Source organism: Arachis duranensis, chromosome 1 (assembly GCF_000817695.3).
Source record: "Arachis duranensis cultivar V14167 chromosome 1, aradu.V14167.gnm2.J7QH, whole genome shotgun sequence".
NCBI classification, from domain to species: domain Eukaryota; kingdom Viridiplantae; phylum Streptophyta; class Magnoliopsida; order Fabales; family Fabaceae; genus Arachis; species Arachis duranensis.
This window is the reverse complement of record NC_029772.3, coordinates 1,714,519-1,738,114: the sequence shown is the minus strand read 5'-3', so window position 1 is coordinate 1,738,114 and position 23,596 is coordinate 1,714,519. Positions and strand designations below refer to the sequence as shown.

Genomic DNA, 23,596 nt, shown 5'->3' with positions numbered 1-23,596 from the left:
TGTGTTCATAATACGTAGTGAGATTATTATGTGTTCATAATACACAGTGAGAGAAAAGAAAATAATTCTAAAGATTTATTTTGTGGTTTAAATTTTATTCTAGTAATATAGTCTGATTCAAATACTTGAGTATGATAGTAAAAATTACTTTTTTTCTTCGATAGTACGAAGACGCTCTGGATATTCACACCGAAACCAATCTTTGTTGTCAAATTTTTGACTAATGGATATCTGATTTAAATTGAGAAATTTCTTTGCACACCATAAAATTCTTCCTTAAGAATTTGTACTCTTGGCATTCATATATATGGTATGAGATTTGTTATTGATTTTAAATTTGAATTTTATCTTATTTTAAATTTGAATCTTTTAAATTTATAAATCATATTATAACTCAATTTAAAACAGAATCAGTTAAGATCTTGTCTAAATTTAGAATTCAAATTTAGAAATATAATAACTAATTATTTTCCATTCTCATTAAATATTCTTAATTATCATATTATTAATATATTCTTGGTGCTAACAAAGAGTATAATAATACTCCATTTGAATTAATATAATTATTTATTTGATCAAATAAAAAATAATAATTAAATATTCTACAGCAAAAGTTAGAACACTGGTTAGTATGTGACCTAGGTTCAATACTAAGCAGGTAGTAAATTAGTCACACTAAATTTATTAATCAAGATTGATATCTAGCAATACTCCTTAACGACTCGATAGTATGAAATAAATCAATAATATATTTTTACTAAGAACCCGACAATAACAAAGTATAATTTCTTCCATCTTTCTAGGTCTTAGTTAACCTTTAGATTATGGTTTAATTGTCAAAACTCTAACTTGTTACCATTATTGTAATGAACTATGAATGACCTAAGAAACTCATTTCTTCATTCATTCAATCTCCTTGGCCAAGATTTTACTTATTTCCGTCATTATAATCATAGAACTCAAACTCTTTATCGAGAGTTGACGAATTTCTTATTGACGAATTATAATTCTACAAGTATTTAAATCATACCCAATATCCATTCAACTAGCACCCTAGGCTATTAATTGTCTGGAATCAAAGTATAATAAATACATTGTTAATTACTATGACAGTCGTAGATCAACAGAAACTCTATTACTATGTTCATCTTGAAAATATCCTATATTATAATCAATATCACAATGATAAATTTATAAATTTAATCAAAGACTTTATTATAATTTTTTTAATATAATAACAATAACAAATTATTTGATACATAATAAATTGAATTGTGGTCATATTACTTATTCTAAACACTTAGTGAAATTGAATTATGTATATTCGATAACAATTTAGACTTCTATTTTCGATTTGCTTGTGTGTTCGAATTTCAATAGATATGCATAATTATTATTTTCAGCTTAGATTTTTCATTTGGGAGCTACTATTTTGATTTTGACGCTTCCTTTATAAATAAGTAAAATTAGTTGTTAGAGTAATTATTTCATCCAAATATTTTTTACATACAAGTCATTTATATTTACGTGTTTCTATATATTTTTTTTCTCCTTTTTCTTTGTCACTCCGGACACTTCGTCTTCTTCTTCTCTTTCTTTTTTGTTATTTTTCTTTTTTATCATCGTCATCTTCTTCTTATACGTATCGTCGTTATCGTTATTGTTATTGTAAAAATTTTGCCATATTGATGACGTTACCTGATCCAAAATTTTTGCCACAGAATTTTCTCAAGTTTCTTCTTATTTTACTATCGTAACAAAAATAAAAACAAAAAAATCAAACAAAAAAGAAAAAACACATAATACTACAAAATTACTTGAAAGAAGATGAACCTACATTCATTTCGTGTATTTGTAGTAAATTTCGATGTAAAACTAAGATATTTTTGTGTATTGTTAAAAAATTTCAGCGTATTTATACTTATAAGTTCTGTATAATTCAAACTCTTCCTCTTTCTCATCTTTTGCTGCTTCTTCTTTTTCTTTTTCATCATCATCATCATTTTTTTTCTTATTTATTTTTCTTTCTTGTTTTACCTTCTCAAATTTCTTCTTCTTTTACTCTCTTAACTAGAATAAAAAAAAAATCAAACAAAAAAGAAGAAAAAACACAAAATGCTACAAAATTACTTGAAAAATGATGAACTTACATTTATTCAAATAAAAGAAAGAATGAAGTAAGGAAAAAAAACAGCATTAAAGAAAATATTTTTGTGTATTTGTAACGAATTGTGATGTAAAACTAAGACATTTATGTGTATTGTTAAGAATTTTCGGTATATTTATACTGATAAGTTTTGCATAATTCAAAACTCTTCCTCTTCCTCTTCCTCATCATCCGTTGCTTCTTCTTCTTTTTCATCATCATCGTCATTTTTTTTATTCATCTTTTTCTTCTTGTTTTATCTTCTCAAGTTTCTTCCTATTTTACTCTCTTAACAAGAATGAAAATAAAAAAAATCAAACAAAGAAAAAGAAACACATAATACTACAAAATTACTTGGAAGATGATGAACTTACATTCATTCAACTAAAAGAAAAAAAGAAATAGAAAAAAGAAGAAAAAATACAGCATCAAAGAAAATATTTTTGTGTATTTGTAGCAAATTTTGGTGTAAAACTGAGATATTTATGTGTATTGTTAAGAATTTTCGGTGTATTTGTATTAATAAGTTTTGCATAATTCAAAACTCTTCATCTTCATCCTCTTTATTTTCTGCTACTTCTTCTTCTTCTTTTTCATCATCATCATCATCTTGTTCTTTTTTTCTTATTCGTCTTTTCCTTTCGATTTTACCTTCTCAAGTAATATTTGTGTATTTGTAGCAAATTTCGGTGTAAAACTAAGATATTTATATGTATTGTTAAGAATTTTTGGTCTATTTATACGGATAAGTTCTGTATAATTTAAAACTCTTCATCTTCCTCTTCATCTTCTACTGCTTTTTTTTTCATTATCTTCTTTATTTTTTTATTTATCTTTTCCTTCTTGTTTTACTTTCTTAAAAAAAATACATAATATTGTAAAACATCAATAGAAAGGGGAGGAGAAAAAATACACCAACAACAGCAGCAATAAAAAGAATGTCAAAGAGGATAAAACACGTGAAAAAGAAGAAGGAACACAAAGATAAAGGAGGAGGAATGCAAAGAAGAAGGAGAAGAAAGAGGAATAGTAGGAGGAGAAGGAACGCGAGATACAAATGTTGGAGGAGGAACATGATTTTACGCGCGCGTTATGTAAGTGAGTTTTGTTGAATTAGAGTTAACTTGCTATTTTACTATAATAGTATAATACTAACCAAGGTTAAATGAATTATGAAACTTTGCAATTTTGGATTGTTTCTTAGATTCAATTTTACATAATATTTATTTTGTGAATGATCTCCTATTCTATTTATGGAGTATTTAACCGGATTGTGTTCAATCTTCAATGGACTAAATTTAAGAAACTGCACCGCAAAAAGCAATGCTAGGATTTTTAGTAAAGTAAATTATATCCACTCATTTGTTTTTCATACTAATCCAGCTTCAAGCCATTTTCCACCCTCTTTGAATCTATGAACTCATGAAGTCCGTGAAGGATTTCTCGTTTGATGATTTGACTCCCCAGTCTTTGTCACCATGGGTAAATTTTTCTTTTCCAAATTGAGAATTTTGCATGCTCCACAAAGCATCATATTCCAATGTCAAAAGTTAGGACCTTGTGATATTTGACATCTCCAAATATAAAATTCTTTTTTTCCCCCTATAAGTTAAAGCCAATTCCATTAATTAGAAGAGTTCTATTCATAGATCTTTTGAGAAATGGGTTTGGTTGGAGGGGAGGAGGGAGTGCAAGAGGCCGCCGCCGGGCGTGAGGAGAGAATTCTTGTTTCTGTTCGTTTGAGGCCTCTGAACGATAAAGAGATCAGTAGACATGATGTGTGTGATTGGGAATGCATTAATGACACCACCGTCGTTTCCAGGAACAATAATAACCTTTCAGCTTCAGAGAGGTCCCTCTATCCAACATCATATACATTTGGTACAAACATGCTTGAATTTGCCTCTAAACTCGTTCACCATGTGGTGTTGTTTATAACTTTAGGATTAATTATTGCACTTTACTTTATATATGTTTTGGGTGTAGACCGAGTATTTAGACCGGATTGTCCCACAAGGCAGGTGTATGAAACAGCAGCAAAGGAAGTTGCTCTCTCAGTTCTCAAAGGCATCAACTGTGAGTTCTTATTTCCTCTTTAGTACTTTTTTGTTTGCCAGTAAAACCACATAATAATATTGGCCCTTCTCATTTTTGTATCAAACAATAATTGGTGCTTATTAACAAAAACAAATTCCTTCACAATATTAGTAATTAAGACAAGATTCATATTACAAAAGATATTTTGTGCACACAAAAAATCAGTTACAAATTTCGGTATTCATATATTGTGTATAAATAATTAGAAATTAGGAAAAGTATAGGTAGACAATGAAAATACTAAACAATGTGAGATGTTTATTTTACTAAGTGTACGGATGGTTATTCTAATATTAAGATTTAGATGGGTAATTTAAAGGTGTAATGTGTTTTTATTTGATTGGTAATTGTTTATATTGTTCAAGAAAGTCATTAGTTACCTAGCATAACCCAATTAATTAAATACATGTGTTGTTTAACTAATTTTTAATGTGTATTTTATATTTTAACATGTATTTTATATATGTAATTTATTTAGTAGTTGATTTTACTATTTTAGTATAAATGTAACATGATTATAGTTTTTACAAGGATAAAAAATATGACGTACACAAAAAAAATTAGTCACTATATATTTGTGTATAAATACATTCATTTTTTAATTTATTTTCAAAAATCAAAATATATTTTATATTCCAACGAAATGTGTGAATCTTCCTTTACTAGCTATTTCATAAGCATGGAAACCCATGAAAATTTCATATTAACATGTTAATGTGATTATCTAATTGATCAGCAAGCATATTTGCATATGGACAAACAAGCAGTGGAAAGACATACACTATGAGTGGTGTAACTGAATATGCTGTAGCAGACATTTTTAACCATATAGAGAAGGTAAATAATAATGATTATACGCTTGACGAACACAACAATGTATATATTAACTTTCTTTCTCAAAACCTTATTTTAATTTGGATTAAGTTCCCTTAATTATAGGAAAAGGAAGAAAGGGAATTTGTTCTGAAATTTTCAGCGTTGGAGATCTACAATGAATCTGTCAGGGACCTCCTTACTGCAGATACTACGCCTCTTAGACTTCTTGATGATCCAGAGGTAAATAACATGGAGACCACTTCGATAAAGATATTAAAAATGTCATTTTTTTTAAGACGTTTATATGTGTCATAATATTATTGTATATCTTTATTAAACCGGTTAATAATTTATTTTTTAATAAATCAGAATAAAATTGGTTTATTATAGCAATAATAATAAACTCAATTATCCACATTATAATTATTAGACCCGATTTGATTCGATCGATTTACACAATCTAAACCGAATCATGTTTAAATTTTTTGATAAAAAGACAAATATATTCCTGATTTTTGTTAAAAAAAAACAAAAAAACCATGATTCAGTGGTTATGTAAATTGATCGGTTCGACCAAATCTGATAACAATTGAATTTATTGTTATTGTTATAAAAAAATCGATTTTATTCTAATTTATTAAAAAATTAAAAAAATAATCGATTTATTAATACGTCCAAAACATAAGTGTCTTTACAAAAAGACGTTTTATACGTTTTTATGAGAACATCCTCCAAATAATATATGTTTTCTTTAGCGTATTAAATTAAAGCACCAATTTGACTCTAAAAAAAAGGTTTGTAATTTTATGTCAAAAAATATCATAATAAACCTTTGATTATAATAAACATTTTTTATAAGTAACTAACAGAACTACTATTTGAACAGAGAGGGACAGTTGTTGAGAAACTCACTGAAGCAACTCTACGTGACTGGAATCATTTTAAAGAACTTCTTTCTTTTTGTGAAGGTAAGGATGGTTTTGAACTATATGCTTGCTTTGATTGGTTTTCCTACTTTGTTTTTCTTCATCTATTTTCTCCTATATGTCTTTTTTCTTTTCCTTTTTAGTAGAATATATTCCTCATACAATTTGATTGCTTTTATCAGCTCAGAGGAAGATAGGGGAGACATCCCTGAATGAAGCAAGTTCCAGATCTCATCAAATTCTAAAACTGGTATGTATAAACAGAAAATTACTATTAAATCAATTTCGTATAAAATACATGTTAACATATAAAATAAATATTAAAAACAAATCAAACAATATATATATATATAAATACATGTAGTATTTTAGTTTTCAATATAAGCCTATCTACTTAATTGCTACTATTTTTAAAATTGATTACTTAAGTGTCATTTATTTGAATTATATTACCAATATGCTATTGTTTTTCTATAACAATAAACTAGTAAAATTATTTTATTTTATAGTTTTTATAATGTTTTATAGGGTGTTTTGAGCTCCCAAAAATGGTTTTGAAAAGTAAATCATATTAATGAATTTTGATTAGATCAGGTATTTTCTTTGGGTTCAACTTTTCAAAAGCTACTTAAAGAAAAACTCAAAAATAAATTATTTTATTATTATTATATGAAAGAACATATTAATCTTATATTTCATAAATGAGTAAAACATTTAAATAAAGTAAAAACTCAGGTGAAGTCGAAGTTGATACCTGAGAGCCGTTACATGAAAATTTAGTCAAATCAGTCAAATAATCTAACGGTGATATCCACTTCACATGAAGTCGATTGCACTTGAGTGTCCACCTTTAAGACAGTTGAAAGCTGTCCATGTGATTTTTTGGTAATCGATAGATCAAGCTCTCTTGCTGCCTCTGTGGTACGAAAGATTCATGCAAATTTCAGGAGAATATATACGTGAGAATTACTTTATTATGTAAAAAGGAAATTAAGAAATTGAAAATGTTGGATTTTTTATTTGGTGCAGAATTTTATTGATCTTGCTGGGAGTGAACGTGCATCACAAACCCATGCAGCTGGTGCAAGGTTGAAAGAGGGTAGCCACATAAATCGAAGTTTACTAACTTTAGGAACTTGTATCCGTAAACTCAGGTTAGCTTTCTCATTTTGTTTCATTCAAGTTCATAAATGTTAGAATGTGTTATAATTAATCTCACCGAATTTTTATTGAATTTAATTTTGATGTATTAATTACATACCGTCTCAATAAAAATAACTATTTTTTATATTGATTGCGTAAATAATCATCTAAAAAATAAAATATTTTACATTATGAATGCATTAAAATTAAATTTAATTCGCATTTTTATTTTGATGATTATTTGGCCTCTCACACACATTTTCTTTATTTCCGGATATGTCAACTTATCTAATGGCATATCCTAACATTTTACATTAGGTTTTTATTAACAGCACTAACAAAAGAATTAACTTAATTTATAATTTAAAATAGAGAGATTAATTTGATCAATTTTAAAATTAAAAAACTAATTTAGTTATTGAATAAAAAAAAGTAAGAAACCAATTTAATTATTGAGTAACTATCGAAAATCTTAATTTATCTTTTTAATAATTTTTGTAATATCTAAATGAGTAAAAAATTAAATATATATGTTATTTTTTAAAAAATATTAAAATAATAAAAAAACTCAAAATTTTTTATTTAAAAATTAAGAAGATAATTAAAAAACAACCATTAATATAAATATATATTAAAATATTAAATACACATTAAAAATAAGTTAAACAACATATATATTTATAAATAAATATAAAATAATTAATTTTAGTATGCAGATAATATTTTTATATAAAAAGTGAAGAGGACAAAATTATAATGCATTCAGATTTAGGACAATCTAGTAGTATCCAACTTAAAATAGTTTAAAGAAAGTTAACTAAGTAATTGAATTGCAGCAAAGGGGGAAAAGGTGGACACATTCCTTTCAGAGACTCAAAGCTAACTCGCATACTACAATCTTCATTAGGAGGGAATGCCAAAACTGCAATAATCTGCACCATGAGCCCAGCAAGAAGCCATGCTGAGCAAACTAGAAACACCCTTTTATTTGCAAGTTGTGCTCGTCAAGTTTCAACTAGTCCACAAGTCAACGCAGTCTTGTCTGATAAAGCATTGGTCAAACAATTGCAAAAAGAGTTGACCAGATTGGAGACTGAGTTGAGATCATCATTGGCATCCCAACGTAAATCTAATTCTGTAGAAGTGCTCAAAGAAAAAGACCTTGAAATTGAGAAGGTACCCAACGTCTAAAACATTTTTTTTAAGATATTTTTTAATAATTAAAATTTAATACATATAATCGATTAAATCGTGTTATTTTTATCAAAATTAAGTCAAATAAATTAATTTGACCGAAAAATGGTGAATCAAATTTTGAATCGGTCTAAATTAATATTATTTTTTTATAAAAAATTATTACAATACATCTATAAAAAATAACTAAAATATTCTTATTATATATATTAATTTTGAGAATTCTAAATTTTAGCCCTTTTCTTCTCTGTCGTCATAGGATCAGCATCTAGAGTTTTCAAAATTAATATATATATAAATAGGAGTATTTTAGTTATTTTTTTATAATAGAGATATTATAGTCATTTTTTATAAAAAATATTAATTTATACTAGTTCAAAATATAATTTATTAATTTTTTAATTAAACTGATTTGTTCGGTCTAATTTTAATAAAAATAACACAATTTAATTGATTATATGTGTTAAATTTTAATTTTTAAAAAACATCTTTAAAAAAAAGACATTTTTAACATCTTTATCTAAGTAGTTCCCTTATTTTTTAGGAAGCATAGAATTTCTTATTTTATCAAAGTATATTAATATTCGTGGTATATTAGTAAAGACTAATATGTAATTGTCTTCGTATGAAGTTGGTAATTAGAATCGTCGTCTAATTATTTTTAATTATTAATTTCATACGAAGATATCTGCATATAAGTTTTTACGTATTTTTATTCAAAACTTTTATAATTTGTTGGTTTTTTTTCGGTAAAAAACAATAGAATTGCTCATTTTTAGACACATCCTCGTTCTAAGTAAAACTTCTAAGAAACATAATAATAAGGAATTCCATTTTCATTATTTTGTAATTTTCAAAATTTTGCAAAAATAGGTACGATAAAATAATGAAAATGATAAGAAATTTTTGTATCTTTATTTTATATTTTTCAAAATTTTTAAAATGAAAAAGTGAGATAAAAAAATTAAACACAAATACTCTAATATAAGTTCACCATAAATATTTCAATATATGATACTCCATTTGCAAGTTGAATATGAAGTATTTGTTATGTAATTGCAGTTAAGGAAAGAAATATCAGATCTAACTATGCAACGGGATCTTGCTCAATCTCAAATTAAAGACATGCTTCAAGTTGTTGGGGACGAGTTGTCCTCCTCTGAATCCGTAAGCACATGCCTTTTGCCTACTCAAAAATATGAAAGGCTTGTTTGTTTGAACAAATATTTTCGGTTTTTAATTTTTAGTATTTTATTGTTTTAAAATTTTGTGAAAATAATTTAATTTTGTTATCTATTTTTATTTAGATTTTCAATTTTTTTTACAAAATTTTAACAACATTAAACCTTAAAATTTAATATTTAAAATGAATGTATAAACCAAACATACCCTAGTAATAGATATTTCGATATTGATGATAGATAAAAAGTATTGAGTATAGACCAAAAACTATTTACCAAATAAATCATTATATATTTGTGTATGAGAGTCAGCACTTTCATTAAAATTTAGGTAACATTTAATTATCAAGAAAAAAATGTATAATTTCATATGTAATTTTATACCATTAAAAATATTAATGATGACTGATTGATGGTTACAATTCATAAAATGTGCTAGTCTCCTAATACTATTATAAATATATATTATTTAATTTATTTTTATTTTATATTTTGTATTTCAATATATATACTATAATAGTACTTGGTTCAATGGCTGATTTTTTATACTCAAGGTTGGATATACAAAAAGTTAAAGACTTACGTATAGTTGTTTTTATATGAAGTTAATAATTTAGAACTGTTAGATAATTTGACATATTTAACTAAATTATAATCTAATAATTTCTATGTGAAAACTCAGGTGCAGTCGACTTTACATGAAGTTGATAACTGAGAGTCGTTAGATAATTTGACTAAATTTTCATCTAACTGCTCTCAACTATCAACTTCACGTGAAATCGACTGCATCTGAGTTTCCACCTAATTTCTAACTAAAAACTTCGTATAAAGACAATTACATGCAATTTTCACCTTACTAAAAACAGTGTCTACTATTTTATGCCTACACTACACTTTTTACTCTTGGACTCTTGGTATTAAAGTGATTCGATAAAAATTAAGAAAACATAGAAATATAAATTTTTTTTCTTATTCATATTTAACTCTAATTATTCATCAAAAACCTGCAGGAGGGCTCGGATATTCGGTATCCCAGATCGCGCGTGGGAAGGTCGTGGGACTTCGAAAACCAACAAGACGGACCAAATCTATTTAGTTTGAACAGTTTTAATAAGATAAAATATTTTGAAAATTCTTTGTATTCAGACGGAAATAGTTTCAGTTCTGATGACAACTTTTTCCAACTCCCCGACTTGGAAAAGCATCTTCCCCTCAGAATTTCTCCCTTGATATTACCAATTTTAACTCCTGATCATCATGTTGATTCAAATCAAAACAACACTAAGCAAAAAACAAAATGCATTATTGACTCTGAAGGCACAATCTCAGACTCTAGTGCCTCGTCTCCCGAGGCAAATACAATTAGATTGGGAGGGAAAAAGTTGACTGAAGGAGTTGACTTTACACACGAGGAGAATAATGCATATTTTGAATTAAAGAAAAAGAAAGATTTTATTCCTCTTCCCTTGCGGAACAAGTTATCTCCATCACCGAGGCCAGGGTATGCGAAAATGACGAGAAGCACAAGTTGTAAAGCAAGCATTATGAGGGATCCTTCTCCGGATTGGTTCGACGAGGAAGATATAGCTCGATATGGAACTCCAATGGTGGTGGGAATGGGAAAAGAGAGACCTGTGGGATTCCCAAGTAGGTCGCATACACTGAACTATGATGCTGATGCCGAACGAGCTTCGCCTTTTTGCGATGGGAATCCACCGGAAAGTGCTTCCATTACTACTCCAGAACATGTGAGAAGGGTTACTTTTAAGGACATTGATGCCAATGGTTCTTTAGTTTCAGAACTAAAGGAAAAGATAGATCTTGGAAGTTCTAATAATAATCTACAGGTATGCTTCTCCATTCTTATAACTATCTAGCTTAATATTGGTCTTATTTCCATTGATGATAATTAATTATAATAGAAATACATAACAAGTATATCAAGTTTTTTACTTTTTGTTTTTTATTTATTGGAAATTATTAAGTATGAGAAGAACCAATTTTTCTTTCTTTTTCTCAACTTTCACTCTTTTTCTCTTTTTTTCGTTCGTGAAACCATTAACATCACAGATTAAATAGTTTAGAACATGAAATTTTCTTCGTACTACTAAAAATTTAGATTTGTTATGCAGTTCTACTGATATAGAGAAAAAAATATATAAATATTAGTAAATCTCTAAAGATTTATTTGGCGAATTTGTGTTTTTTCTAAAGATGTAAGTGTTATGCATATATTAAAAAATTAATAATATTATTTAAACAACTATCATTGCAAACTGCACTTAAGTTATTAACACCCACAATTAATTGATCTAAGATTACTCACATAAATGACACTATCATATTTTTCCCTCAAATTCACTAGCACTCACAAAAAAATAAAAAAAGACAAGAAGCTTTTCATCATAAGCATTTTCATTCATGGAAGCTACCACATTACAGACACATATACATGCCTTTACTACATAGGCAACACTTTGTGAATAAAATATTAATTTAAACATGACTTGGTGATGAAGCAATGCAACTTGCAGTAGTTGTATCTGAGAAAACATGAGTTATCATGGTAATTTTATCCAAATTAAGTCTGATTTGTCAAATTTGACAACTTTAACAGTCTCTTGTTTTCGCTACCTTTAATTGTTTCATCTTTGATAGTTTTCAACTTAGAACTTCCAATTTATACTTCCTTTTGAGACTGCTAGATAAAGATGATTTAATTGCTAATATTACATTACAAAACAATTATATATACAAAAAAAAAGATATATAATTAAGTGTATAAATATACATTATATACACCTCTCTTAACAAAAAGACCATTCTTTAACTTGTTTTATTTGCATACAGGAATCCAAAGATGTTGCCTTGGGCTCAAAGCAATCTGAAGATGAAAAAAATTCAAACTGGCCTTCAGAATTTAAGAGGCTACAAAGAGAGATTGTTGAACTCTGGAATGTATGTAATGTTTCATTAGTTCATAGGAGTTACTTCTTCCTTCTCTTCAAAGGGGATCCATTAGATTCTATCTATATGGAGGTAGAGCTTAGAAGGTTGTCTTATCTAAAACAAACGTTTTCCCCTGATTCAAGGTAAGTATGCATGTATATATGATTTATTAAGCAATCATGACACATTAAATTAACCACTAAAATTGGTTATTAATGTAGAATATTCATTAATATACAAAATACATATTAAATAAATTAAACTATACATATATTTATATATAAATTTATTAGTGGCTGATTTTGATGTATACTTAATATTTTTGTTTATCAGTACAACAATGTTAGATATATATAAAAAAATTAGTCATTATATCAATTATTTGTATAGATTACATATTAAAATACAAAATACACATTTAAAATAAATTAAATACCACACGCATTTATATACAAATATATTTTAAATGTGTATTTTGTATTTCAATATATATTCTATACAAGTATATTTTCCTCTTATTCAAGGTAAGTATGCATGCATATATGTTTTATATCATAATAGGATTATATTAAAATTAACCACTAAAATTAGTCACTAATGTAAAATATCCATTAATATACAAAATATATATTAAATAAATTAAATTATACATGTATCTATACACAAATTTGTTAGTGGCTGATTTTAATGCACACTTAATATTTTTGTTTATCAATACAACTATATTAGATGTATATAAAAAATTAGTCACTATATCAACTATCTGTATAGATTACATATTGAAATACAAAATACACATTTAAAATGAATTAAACACCATATGTATTTTCTATTTTAAAAAAAAAATTAGCTTTACATTTTCTAAAAGGCAAGCTAAACTCATCCATAATCATTTGGAGTACTAAATTGATACCTTTAGATTCATGACTTTGTAAGATAAGATTGATGACGTGATGTGTTTTCGTTTGCAAATAGCGCAAAATATCTTAAGAAAGAGAGACAAATGTTGAGCAAGAAGATGCACAAGAAGCTACCAAAATCTGAGAGAAACAAGCTGTATGTGGAATGGCGTATTGATAGGCATTCAAAGCATAGGAGGTTGCAATTGGCGAACCTATTATGGTCGGACACAGAAGACATGGATCGTGTTAGAGAGAGTGCCGCCATTGTTACAAGGTTGGTTGGAACAGTGGAGCCAGATCAAGCTTACAAGGAGATGTTTGGTCTCAACTTCGCCCCCAGACGCAAACCTAAGAAATCTTTTGCTTGGACTGCCACAATGAAAAAACGTATTTTGTGAAGTTTCGCGAATTAAGGATATTAATAGGGATGAACTTTATCCGAAAGTGAAAACTTATGTGCAGTCGACTTCACGTGAAGTTGATAGTTGAGCCGTTAGGTAAAAATTTAGTCAAATCATCTAACCATTTTTAGTTATTAACTTCACGTGAAGTCGGCTGCACCTGAGTTTCCACCTTACCCAAATACTAGTTCACTTTTGTTGATCCAAGTAACTTTCATCAGCTATATTTTGCAAAGTTGAGCAATCTTGATGCCAATCACTAACTTAATAGGATGGCCTTGCCTAATTTTTTTTAGGAGATATGTTTTCCTTTTATGTATATAAATATAAATATTTATTTTTTTAGAAAATAAAAGTATTATTATGTTAATTATTACTATTTATTATTTTTTATTGAGTTGATTTATTTATTTTTAATTTTCATATTTGATCAAATTTAACAATATAATTATTTTATATTAAGTTAAACAAAATAAATCTTTTCACAATGAAACAAATAAATATACATTAAAAATAAATTAAATAATATATATTTATACACAAATACATAATGACTAATTTTATGATTAATTTTTTATTTACACATAACATTTTTGTTATAAGAAATTGTGGGCAACTCGTACCTTAATTGATATGCTAATTGACGAATAGTGGATTAGTATTAGAATTAAAATAATTGACGTAAGTAATTTAGCTTTTGTTGCCTAATGACTAGTTCTGTTGAAAGATAACGAGAAGAAAATATAATCATATGCTAAATTTATATTTCAGTATTGCAACATATAAAGTAAAAATGAGTCGAAAGAAAATATACATTTTAAATAATAAAATTCTTTGTTAAAAAAAAAAATAATAAAGCTCTCTCTTCCTCTCAATAGTCAATACACATACAATAAAATTAGAGTAAAATATCATTCTATTTTTAATATTTTGGAGTAAGTCTCAAAATTATTCTAACATTTAAATTATCTTATTTAAATTTTTAACGTTTTAAAATTATCTCAATATTAGTCTGTCATTAGTAATATGTTAACAAAGTTGACGATAGGACAACATTAATACAATTTTAAAATGTTAGAGATTTAAACAAGACAAAAATATTAGAAAAAAAATGATACAATACTCTTAAAATAATACAAAATCAACTAAAATAAAAGTGAAATTCAACAAAATTAATTACTTCACCATTATGAATTCAAGATTTTTACTCAACTTTAAGACTTACCTAAACCTTAAGGACAAAATGACACTTTTACTCAATAAAATTATAAACGACCTCCCATTACAACTCACAAAGTGTAATCCTACTGCCTTATCCTTAGACAAACTATTCTATGGAGCTTCATGGACAGCTCCATTGATGGAGCTGTTCTAGCTGTTAAAAATAACAAAAATTCTATCTCAAACTATAATTTTGTTTTATTTCTGATTTTGGCACCATTTCTACTTAATAAATTTACCATTTTTTCTCAGATTAATCATCAGAGCAGTTTAATAATCACTCTCAGACGGTTTATCCTCTTCTCTTCTATGTCTCCATTACTTCAAAAACAAGGTATAATCACGCACTTATCCTCAAACACTGAAATACAAAGCTCACACACGAAAAACACCCGCTTATTATTATGTCACAATATAATCCATAAATAAAACTGAAACTAAAACTCAGTGGAGAGAGAGAGAGAGAGAGAACTGAAGAGAAGTTTGCTTCTATTGCTGGGGTTGCTTCAAGTTTTTGAGACGCTGCCGGAGGTAAGGAACTTGTTACCTGTTCGAGCAGTGCTCTGAGAACGGGCTCATGACAGCGTCACACCTTCGGATCTTCATGGTTGAGGTGCAGAGAGAGGAGAAAGCAACAACGGAGGAAGCACAGGGAATCACTCGCAAGGATCAGTCTGGGATTGTGATTACTTCGGGGGAGATTAAAGTCATTAAACTGATTTAATGATTAATTTGGAGAAAATTTGTAAGTTTAACAAGCAGAGATGGTAACAAAATCAGAAATACGAAAATATTATTTGAGACAACTTAAATTATTCTTGACAGTCCATTGATAGCTCCATCAAATATTTTGCCATATCTTTATGGCGCTGCGCAGTCTAGAGAAACAAATACAAAGCTTTCGAAATATTTTTTAATGGTTTATTCAATTGTAGTCTACTATTATATTGCAGTTTACGTCTAAATTGATTTTTTATTTTTTGGTTGAGAAAATATACTCTTATAAAATTATTAAAGGATTTGGATATAACTCTTTTTTAGGGAAACAAAATTCATTAAAAGAATCCTTTTATTTTAAGCTAGCAACACATTACCTTGAAAAATATACATTTTAAAATATTTTAATGAATTAATTATCATCAAACTTTTTATGTTTAACATCTAAATAAAAATCACCATTTTACAAATAAAAGAAATTGTTCAAAACATAAGAAATTAATATATTTCAAAACATCAGTCCAAACAAAACATAATAGTTATATTACCAGTAAATCAATGTAGCATAAATGCAGGTTGGAGAGATTGCAAATGCGTTTGATTTGCATTTTTTTTTTGTTTTTATTTTAAGTATTTTTTTTAATTTTGTGAATAAAAAATATAAAGTAAAAACAGAAAAATAAAATTTTAGTTTATTTTTTTTCCCTTCATAATATCCAACAAAAAATTGAAATAAAAAAAAAACAAACAAACAAACCAAATGAGTTTTGCATCCTCAATGCATATTCTACACCCCAAGAAAACTTAAAACGCTACCCTACTATCATGAAACACAATAAATAATAAACAAATATATAAAACAGAAAATTTTATTAATACCCTATACCATCAATGCATAAGGTGATGAGACAAACCCATTTTCCTGGATGCAAAGGAATCCCAGGGAAAGCGAAGAAAACACAGCAGTGAAGAATGCAGAAGTCATCAATTTGACACCAAGGAATTCAAAATATACACACGTAGGTTAAAATACAATAATAAAACAAAGTTGCCTACTGCCATCACTAATGTATATAGCCTAATTTATTCCACAAAAGCCCCAAAAAAAAAAAAATCATAAATTCTAAACCCTAAACCCAGATCAAGATGCTATCGTATCCGCACCTAATGAAAATTTTAAGGTGCTATAACATATTACACATTCGGGAGCTCTGGTTTACCATTGCACTCTTTAATCAAATCCTACCAATGAACTAATGATACTACGCAATCCATTGAGGATTTTACAGCCAAATCATTAAATTCTCTCTGATCAAAGAAGGGTCCATACTAGTTCAGATAGTGTTCTCCTTTCACCACTTACCACTTATCCACTACAAAAAAGAGATTCTATAAAACTCCAGAAAGAAGCAACCTCAATAACCTTTACTGAATCAGCGATGATTTATTTTCATCCGGTGTCAATTCTACAGACCAAGGAAAAAAAAATTCAAAAGCTTGAAGACCACCCCTCAAGGACACTCAACTTAGCAATGACTTTAATATTATAAGGAACCAAACAAATAAACTGTTTTCTCCATAATATCATCCATGAATATCATCATTCAAATGAAGGTCAACCTGTTAATACATAGTCCATAGTCTAATCTTGCACATATTTCAATAAATGGCATTTCCATCTAAAGGCTGCTTACTATGTATATCAACTTATAGTTTGACGGACCCCCTCGATCAAAAGAAATCCAAAGGTAGGGGTGAATCTAGATTTAATAATATGGCACCTTATCATGAAATTGAGAAAGGAAATTTAACACTCTACAACCTTTATTAGGATCACAAGAGCCTCCATAAGCATATCCAAATATCAAAGCCATCTAACCATTTATAAAATGATAAATCCATCACCTGAAATATTTTGTATCCCATACTCCTATAAGGAATATTTTGTGTTACAATCAACTTGATGAATCATAATATGTTGGTCACTCAACAAGGAATCCTCAAATGCATCCTCAATGTCATCATACCTTTGTAAACTATGGATATCTAGTCCAGTCCACACAACCATACCAATCCTTATTCCAAGATTTGAGATTTAACCTACCCCAGACACGTTAAATCACTTAGTCTATGCCACCTATCAGGTAACAATATATATACATATATAGATATATAGATAGATATAAAGGGAACCAATTAATAAAAGCAGAATTAAATAAATATGCAACTTCAAAATTGTATGCTCAAGCTGCATCCTCAGAGTTGAAGATGTCCATCTCACAATCAAGATCCACCTAAACATTATTAAATTTCCACAAAATATTATTAGCAAAGAGGATTCACTGTGTCAAGTTTTAATAAATTCTAGAAACTAATACTTACCAATGGTTCTTCATATTAATAGTAGTATCCATGCCCATGTGAGCTATCACCTCCATAAAAAGACGAATATGGCCCTCTACCATACTGCAACATGAATATCATAATGCATCACTAATATTGTGATTAAATTCTATATAGAATAAAATACGATGAAGAATGTTCACATACATCAGAACCATAATAATCAGGAGGGTACTGTCTGCTGCCAGCTCCATAAGAATCTGTATATCAAAAATTGAAATCAAGCCAATAAACACAATAACGAGTATGTAGGAGCAGGAGAAAGAAAGTTTAGACCATTGTGACGGTTTTCGTGAAATAAAGATGGATCTGCATAATCCAATCGTGGGCGAAGTCTATTAGCTCCCATATAATCAGGTTCAGGGTCCTAACACAACAGGAGGTACAATTTCAAATTAATTAGTATTTTCAAATTGTATGACAAGTAAAAAACAAACTATGCATGGAAATACAAACAAAAGAAAAGTTTATAGTAAAAGAATCTTTACAGTCATATAAAATGGGCGTTTCATCCCATGCACATTGTCATCATAAAAATACGGATCATCAAAATGCCTTCCCATAAATGGCCTGTTGAACTGTCCACCCGGTGAAAATGGCCTGTTGAACTGTCCGCCTGGGGAATATGGCCTCCTTAAAGGAAAAGGCTCACTCGGGCCTTCTGCAGGGATGTTACCCCATGCTCTATCATGATAAGGTCTAGGTGGACCAGGACCAGCAAATGCAGCACCTCTGTTACTTGGGTAATGTCCACCCCTCATAGCTCCTGCTATAATATAGTAAAAATTTAATATAGCTTCCGTTTTTTCACCAATTTCTTTTTAAAAAACAAAAATAATAACACTTCATACAAACAATAATATGGCAAAAGTAGCTTCACAAAGAATTTAACTAGAATCTAAACAAATGACCTTCAGGACCAAATTGCCTATGATGGTAATCTGGATACATATTAAAGTCAAGGTCATCCCGGAAATCCATTCTCCCTATTTGCCTGGGTCCACCATGATAGACACCCCTACCCCTGTTAATATTTCCCCAGCTGTTGAAGGGCTGCCTTCCCCGTCCATAACCCCTTCCTGTTGAAAATCTAATTAGATATGCAAAATGATGTCTGGTAAACAAAGAACAAATTTAATTGAAATAAAATAATTCTCTTACCAGATCTTGCAAAGGCTCCACTCCTTCCATGACCTATTCGGAACCCACCACAAATGCCACCTTTTACAGCTTGTGTTTTAGGCACCGGATTTGATAGCCTAGCTCTCACTTTTATCTAAAAAGCACATTGAATAAAAAGAACAATTAACAAACAAATCAAGTCCAGGATTTTAAAAGCAAATAAAATAGGTGCCATCAGAACTAAATTAAAAAGATCTTTGAATTCTCAGATTCCCGGATGGTATCAATATTATAATAGTCTCTGGTTTCAGGAAAATGAAAAGGAATGAAAAGGAATTCTCTCAATTTAATGCTTTCAGTTGTCAAAGTCAAATGACCAGAACATGTTATACAAGAGATTGTGTGACAAGTGATCACACTAGATCTTTTCAAGTGAAAACTTGAATTAGACAAATCATTCACGTGAATACAGAAATTAATAAAAGTGGGAGTCTCTTTGATTCCTATTTTTCCCCCCTATATTTCCCATTTTTAGGATTGTGTAAAGGAAATAGTGAAAAATGAAAATATAAAATAAAAGAGAAACAAGAAATTGACTGTCTCCACTATTTTCACTTTTTTTTTTTCCGTTGCAAAATCTTGAAAATAAATAAAAACGAAATGCGAACAGATCCAATATATCCGGATTGTCTATGAAATACGAATTTAGATTGAGTGCCTCATATATCCGAAAATTCCGAATCCAAGTCTAGACTATCTCACAGTACCCACTCTCCACCAAATATTCTCCTTGTATCATCCCTGAGTCTCATTCTCGCCACTCACCAAAAGACAATTCAGAAGTTACATATGAAATAGTGGGCCCAATCTCAAGGCCAAACTCTTTTCTGATTCCACTGATTCCTTTTTATACCTCTGCTGCTTGGTCCTCCTTTCTTTTCCCATTCACCTTAAATAAAAGGGAGAAAAAGAAAAAATAGAGAAATGGGAAGTGGGAAGGATGTAGCTCAATCAAAGGGCATTTTCTTCTAAACTCTCTCAATTTAAAAGTAATGCAATTAGGAAAATATAGGTTTCTTCTCAATCCCATACTTCTCAAAGTTCTTTAAAATATGATAGAGGAAAGGGAAAACAAGGGACATAATAAATTAATTCTATAAAGTGCAACAAATATGGTCAAGTAAACAAATTAAATGATACCTTTGATGCCCCATCACCCAATTCAGACTTATTTACAGCTTCAACACATGCAACAGCAGCTTCATGTGTTGAGAAATCAACAAATCCATAATCCTTCCTCTTGGCTGTAGATATATTCCTTGCCAGTACAATTCTTACAATTTCACCATAAGATTTAAGCATCTCCCTGATGTGATCTTCTTCCCAGTGAGGAGGAAGACCATTAATAAACACAGATTTAACCTGTGCCATTATCTCTGGGTCTGGTTCACGCATAGGCTCAGCAAAGGCTACCTTGGCACTTCTCTCAGGATGCCCAAAGATCGCGTCAGGCTTTTGAAGCCTCTTGTACGCAAGCATTGCATCACCATGACTAGAAAACTCAAGGAATGCAAAGCCACGGCTCAATCCTTCACATTTAGCATCTAGCACAAGTGTAATGTTTTCAACCCCATCAATACCATAATCCTTCAACTTCTGTTTAATCTGCCTCCGGGATATTAACAGAATGAGTAAACAAGGCAGTGAGGGTAAACATTAGCTATTTACAAAAGAGAAAACTGCAACAAACTTACAGCTTCTTTCGTCCACGTATTGCAAATATTTCCCAAGAATAATGTGTTGTTATCCTCACTGGGTGCAGTCCCACATCTTTTACCACGTATCTGTAAATGTTGCGGTTGATGAACAGCACAATAGAAAGAAAAGAAAGCGCAACACTAGATTAATAACACATAAGAAGAGAAACATACAACTGGGTTCTTCATTTCTGACAATGCTCTCTTAGCATGTTCCTTATTAGCAAACCTCACAAATGCATAGCCCTTATTTTTATTTGTTGATGAATTCTTATGCAACCTGACATCAACTACCTCCCCAATCCTCTTAAAAACTTTTCTCAGATCTTCCTCTGTAGCATCACGGTCAAGCCCTCCAACAAATATCTCATGTTCTTTGTTACTCTTTCGCTGGTTTGCAATGGCCTCCAATTCCCTATGCTCCTCTTGGAGCGCCTCATTTTCTTCAGGAGGTTCCCATGGACCTTCCTCAGGATCTTCCTCAATATCCTCCCCACCATGTTCTTCAAAATCCAGCCTTTCACTGCTCTCTGTCACTTCATCACCAACTATTCTAGTATTAAAATCTTCCTTCGACTGGTCTTTCATTACTGCACTATCAGTATTAGAACATCCTTTGTGTCCAGTAATGTTTGTTTCCTCTTCCTTTGTTTCTTCCTTTGCTGTTTCTCCTTCCTCATCTTTGACTTCTTCCTTTCCTTTATCTCCATCCTCTTCTTTCAGTTCTTCCTTTACATTCACTGCCTCCTGTTCCTTCAGCTCCTCCCCTCCTTTCTCTCCCTCTTGTTCTTTCAACTCTACATCTCCTTTCTCTTGTTCCTGATCCTTCAACTCTTCCCGACCGTCCCTTTCATTCAACTCTTCATCTTCTTTCTCTCCCTCCTTTTGACACATAGAATCATCTTCATTCACCGATATATTTAGGTCCACAAGAGTTCGCTCAGGTTGTTTGGAAGACATAGTGGCATCCTGAGAAGCAGTCGCTTCAGCCTCCACTGCATTGTTTCCCTTCACAGTTTCATCCACTTCCATAGACTTTTGTTCCTTCTCTTCAGATTGTCCAACACATTCAACAACTTGTTCCTGGTGCTCCTCTTTCTCATGATCGATATTATCAGCATCGACAACTTCAACATTTTGAGGCTTTTCCGCTTCCTCCACATCCCCAGAGTTATCCACAACTAGAGTTTCATCAGCCACTGCCTTCAGTTCTTCCTCCAGCTTAGGTGTGGCAACTGCTTTAGTTCTTGGTCTCCCTGGCTTCCTCTTTGAATACGGTGTAGTGGTAACAACCTCATCTGAATTCGGCTCATCTAACAAACCATCAACAAAAAATAGAAACAAAATGGTGAAAAGTCACATGCAAAACTAGATAATTTGATATGTTTGACTGAATTGTCATCCAAGGATTCTCGGCTATCAACTCATGGAAAATACAACCACCATGAACAAAATTAAAAAAAAAAAGAAGCAAAAGTTGAATTTGCATAACGATAATTAGCTAAAAAGTACCCAGAGTAAAAACAAGAAGAGAAAATCCAAAACAAAATGAAATTTACGACACAATCATGATACGAAAAATGATTCCGAGATTATCATGAAAGGAATCAAGCAGCAGGATGAAATAACATTATTAATAACATTAAGTTTAAAGAATTAAACATGAAATCCGTTCTGTCAAACCCTCATTTAGAACTCGGAAACGGAGAGGGAAGTTACGAATAGGAAAAACAGTTACCGGGATTGGGATCGGGAATCGAGTTGGAAGCGGAAGAGGCCTCCTTCTTCTTGATCTGCCTCGTTTTGACGGTGGAATTGCGCTTTGCTGCAGGGGATTCTCCGGCGGATTTTGCGGCGGCTTTTCTAGCCGGCGGTGCCTTCTTTGGGGTTGTGGATTTGGAAGAGGAATCGGCATTTCGGGTCCTCATGACGATAAATAACTCAATTGATCGGTGTTTTCTATTCTACTGAATAAGAACTAAATCTACATGTGAAGCAGGCCTCAGTGTCTCTATAATATAATAAGAGAAAAGTTTTTTTTTTTCGCAAATATTTTTGTTTCTAATAATTGAAAAATATATTTACATTCTAAACCCCTTCAAAATTTGAATAAATATATTTTTTCATTAAAATGATTTCGTTGAATTTGACAAAAAAAATTTAACGTAATTTTTGTTGTACTAATTTCACGGTTACAAAAATATATGTGGTATAAATTTTTTTTAAATAGAACATATCCATCCTTCCACTTTAAAACAACGCTATTTTACTAAAAGTATTTCATACACATTATAATTTTTTTATGTAATATCTATAACACTTATGTCACATTCAGAGAATTACTGAAAATAAAAACAAACAATCAAACTTTTTTCATTTTGTTTCTCCTTCCAAAAATTATACTACACAAAAAAGCAATCGTTGCAGTGTGAAATCGGTGTCAGAAAGGATGAAAAAGGTTGCATTGTGCTTATAGTTGATTATGCATATGTGAACTAATTTTAAAGGTATTATGTATGCATGTTGATAGTGTTAGTAAAAATAGTATATTGATGTGTAAAAATTACTTTTAAAATATTGTGTATGGAATTTGAAGAAGGGTTGTTTAGGACAAAGGTGTT

General features: G+C 29.8%; 2 protein-coding genes across 2 annotated transcripts; one reads left to right on the top strand and one right to left on the bottom strand.

Annotated features, from left to right (window-relative positions):
- The first annotated feature begins 3,176 nt into the window (after positions 1–3,176).
- LOC107486911 (kinesin-like protein KIN-7G) lies at positions 3,177–13,840 on the top strand. The gene is made up of 14 exons (XM_021130865.2): positions 3,177–3,240; positions 3,530–4,027; positions 4,133–4,222; positions 4,980–5,080; positions 5,183–5,299; positions 5,946–6,027; positions 6,168–6,235; positions 6,841–6,906; positions 7,015–7,139; positions 7,965–8,304; positions 9,385–9,489; positions 10,514–11,350; positions 12,354–12,595; positions 13,428–13,840. Exons 2-14 carry the CDS (start codon positions 3,808–3,810, stop codon positions 13,750–13,752), a joined length of 2,718 nt encoding a protein of 905 aa, XP_020986524.1. The 5' UTR covers positions 3,177–3,240; positions 3,530–3,807; the 3' UTR covers positions 13,753–13,840.
- Positions 13,841–17,543: 3,703 nt separating this feature from the next.
- Positions 17,544–22,962, bottom strand: LOC107479005 (uncharacterized). Its single transcript, XM_016099184.3, has 11 exons — positions 22,714–22,962; positions 21,150–22,288; positions 20,973–21,062; positions 20,419–20,883; positions 19,258–19,372; positions 19,008–19,175; positions 18,585–18,862; positions 18,373–18,463; positions 18,244–18,296; positions 18,076–18,159; positions 17,544–17,987 (listed from the first exon to the last, which is right to left on the bottom strand). The coding sequence occupies exons 1-10, from the start codon at positions 22,901–22,903 to the stop codon at positions 18,091–18,093; spliced, it is 2,658 nt and encodes an 885-aa protein (XP_015954670.1). The 5' UTR covers positions 22,904–22,962; the 3' UTR covers positions 17,544–17,987; positions 18,076–18,090.
- Positions 22,963–23,596: the final 634 nt, after the last annotated feature.

Coding starts and splice junctions, on each gene's coding strand:
- LOC107486911 (XM_021130865.2), top strand. CDS start 3,808: ATGGGTTTGGTTGGAGGGGAGGAGGGAGTGCAAGAGGCCGCCGCCGGG. Junction 5,081..5,182: donor TTTTTAACCATATAGAGAAG/GTAAATAATAAT, acceptor CCTTAATTATAG/GAAAAGGAAGAAAGGGAATT. Junction 6,028..6,167: donor ACTTCTTTCTTTTTGTGAAG/GTAAGGATGGTT, acceptor TGCTTTTATCAG/CTCAGAGGAAGATAGGGGAG.
- LOC107479005 (XM_016099184.3), bottom strand. CDS start 22,903: ATGAGGACCCGAAATGCCGATTCCTCTTCCAAATCCACAACCCCAAAG. Junction 22,289..22,713: donor GATTCCCGATCCCAATCCCG/GTAACTGTTTTT, acceptor ATGGTTTGTTAG/ATGAGCCGAATTCAGATGAG. Junction 19,373..20,418: donor TGGGTGATGGGGCATCAAAG/GTATCATTTAAT, acceptor TGTGCTTTTTAG/ATAAAAGTGAGAGCTAGGCT.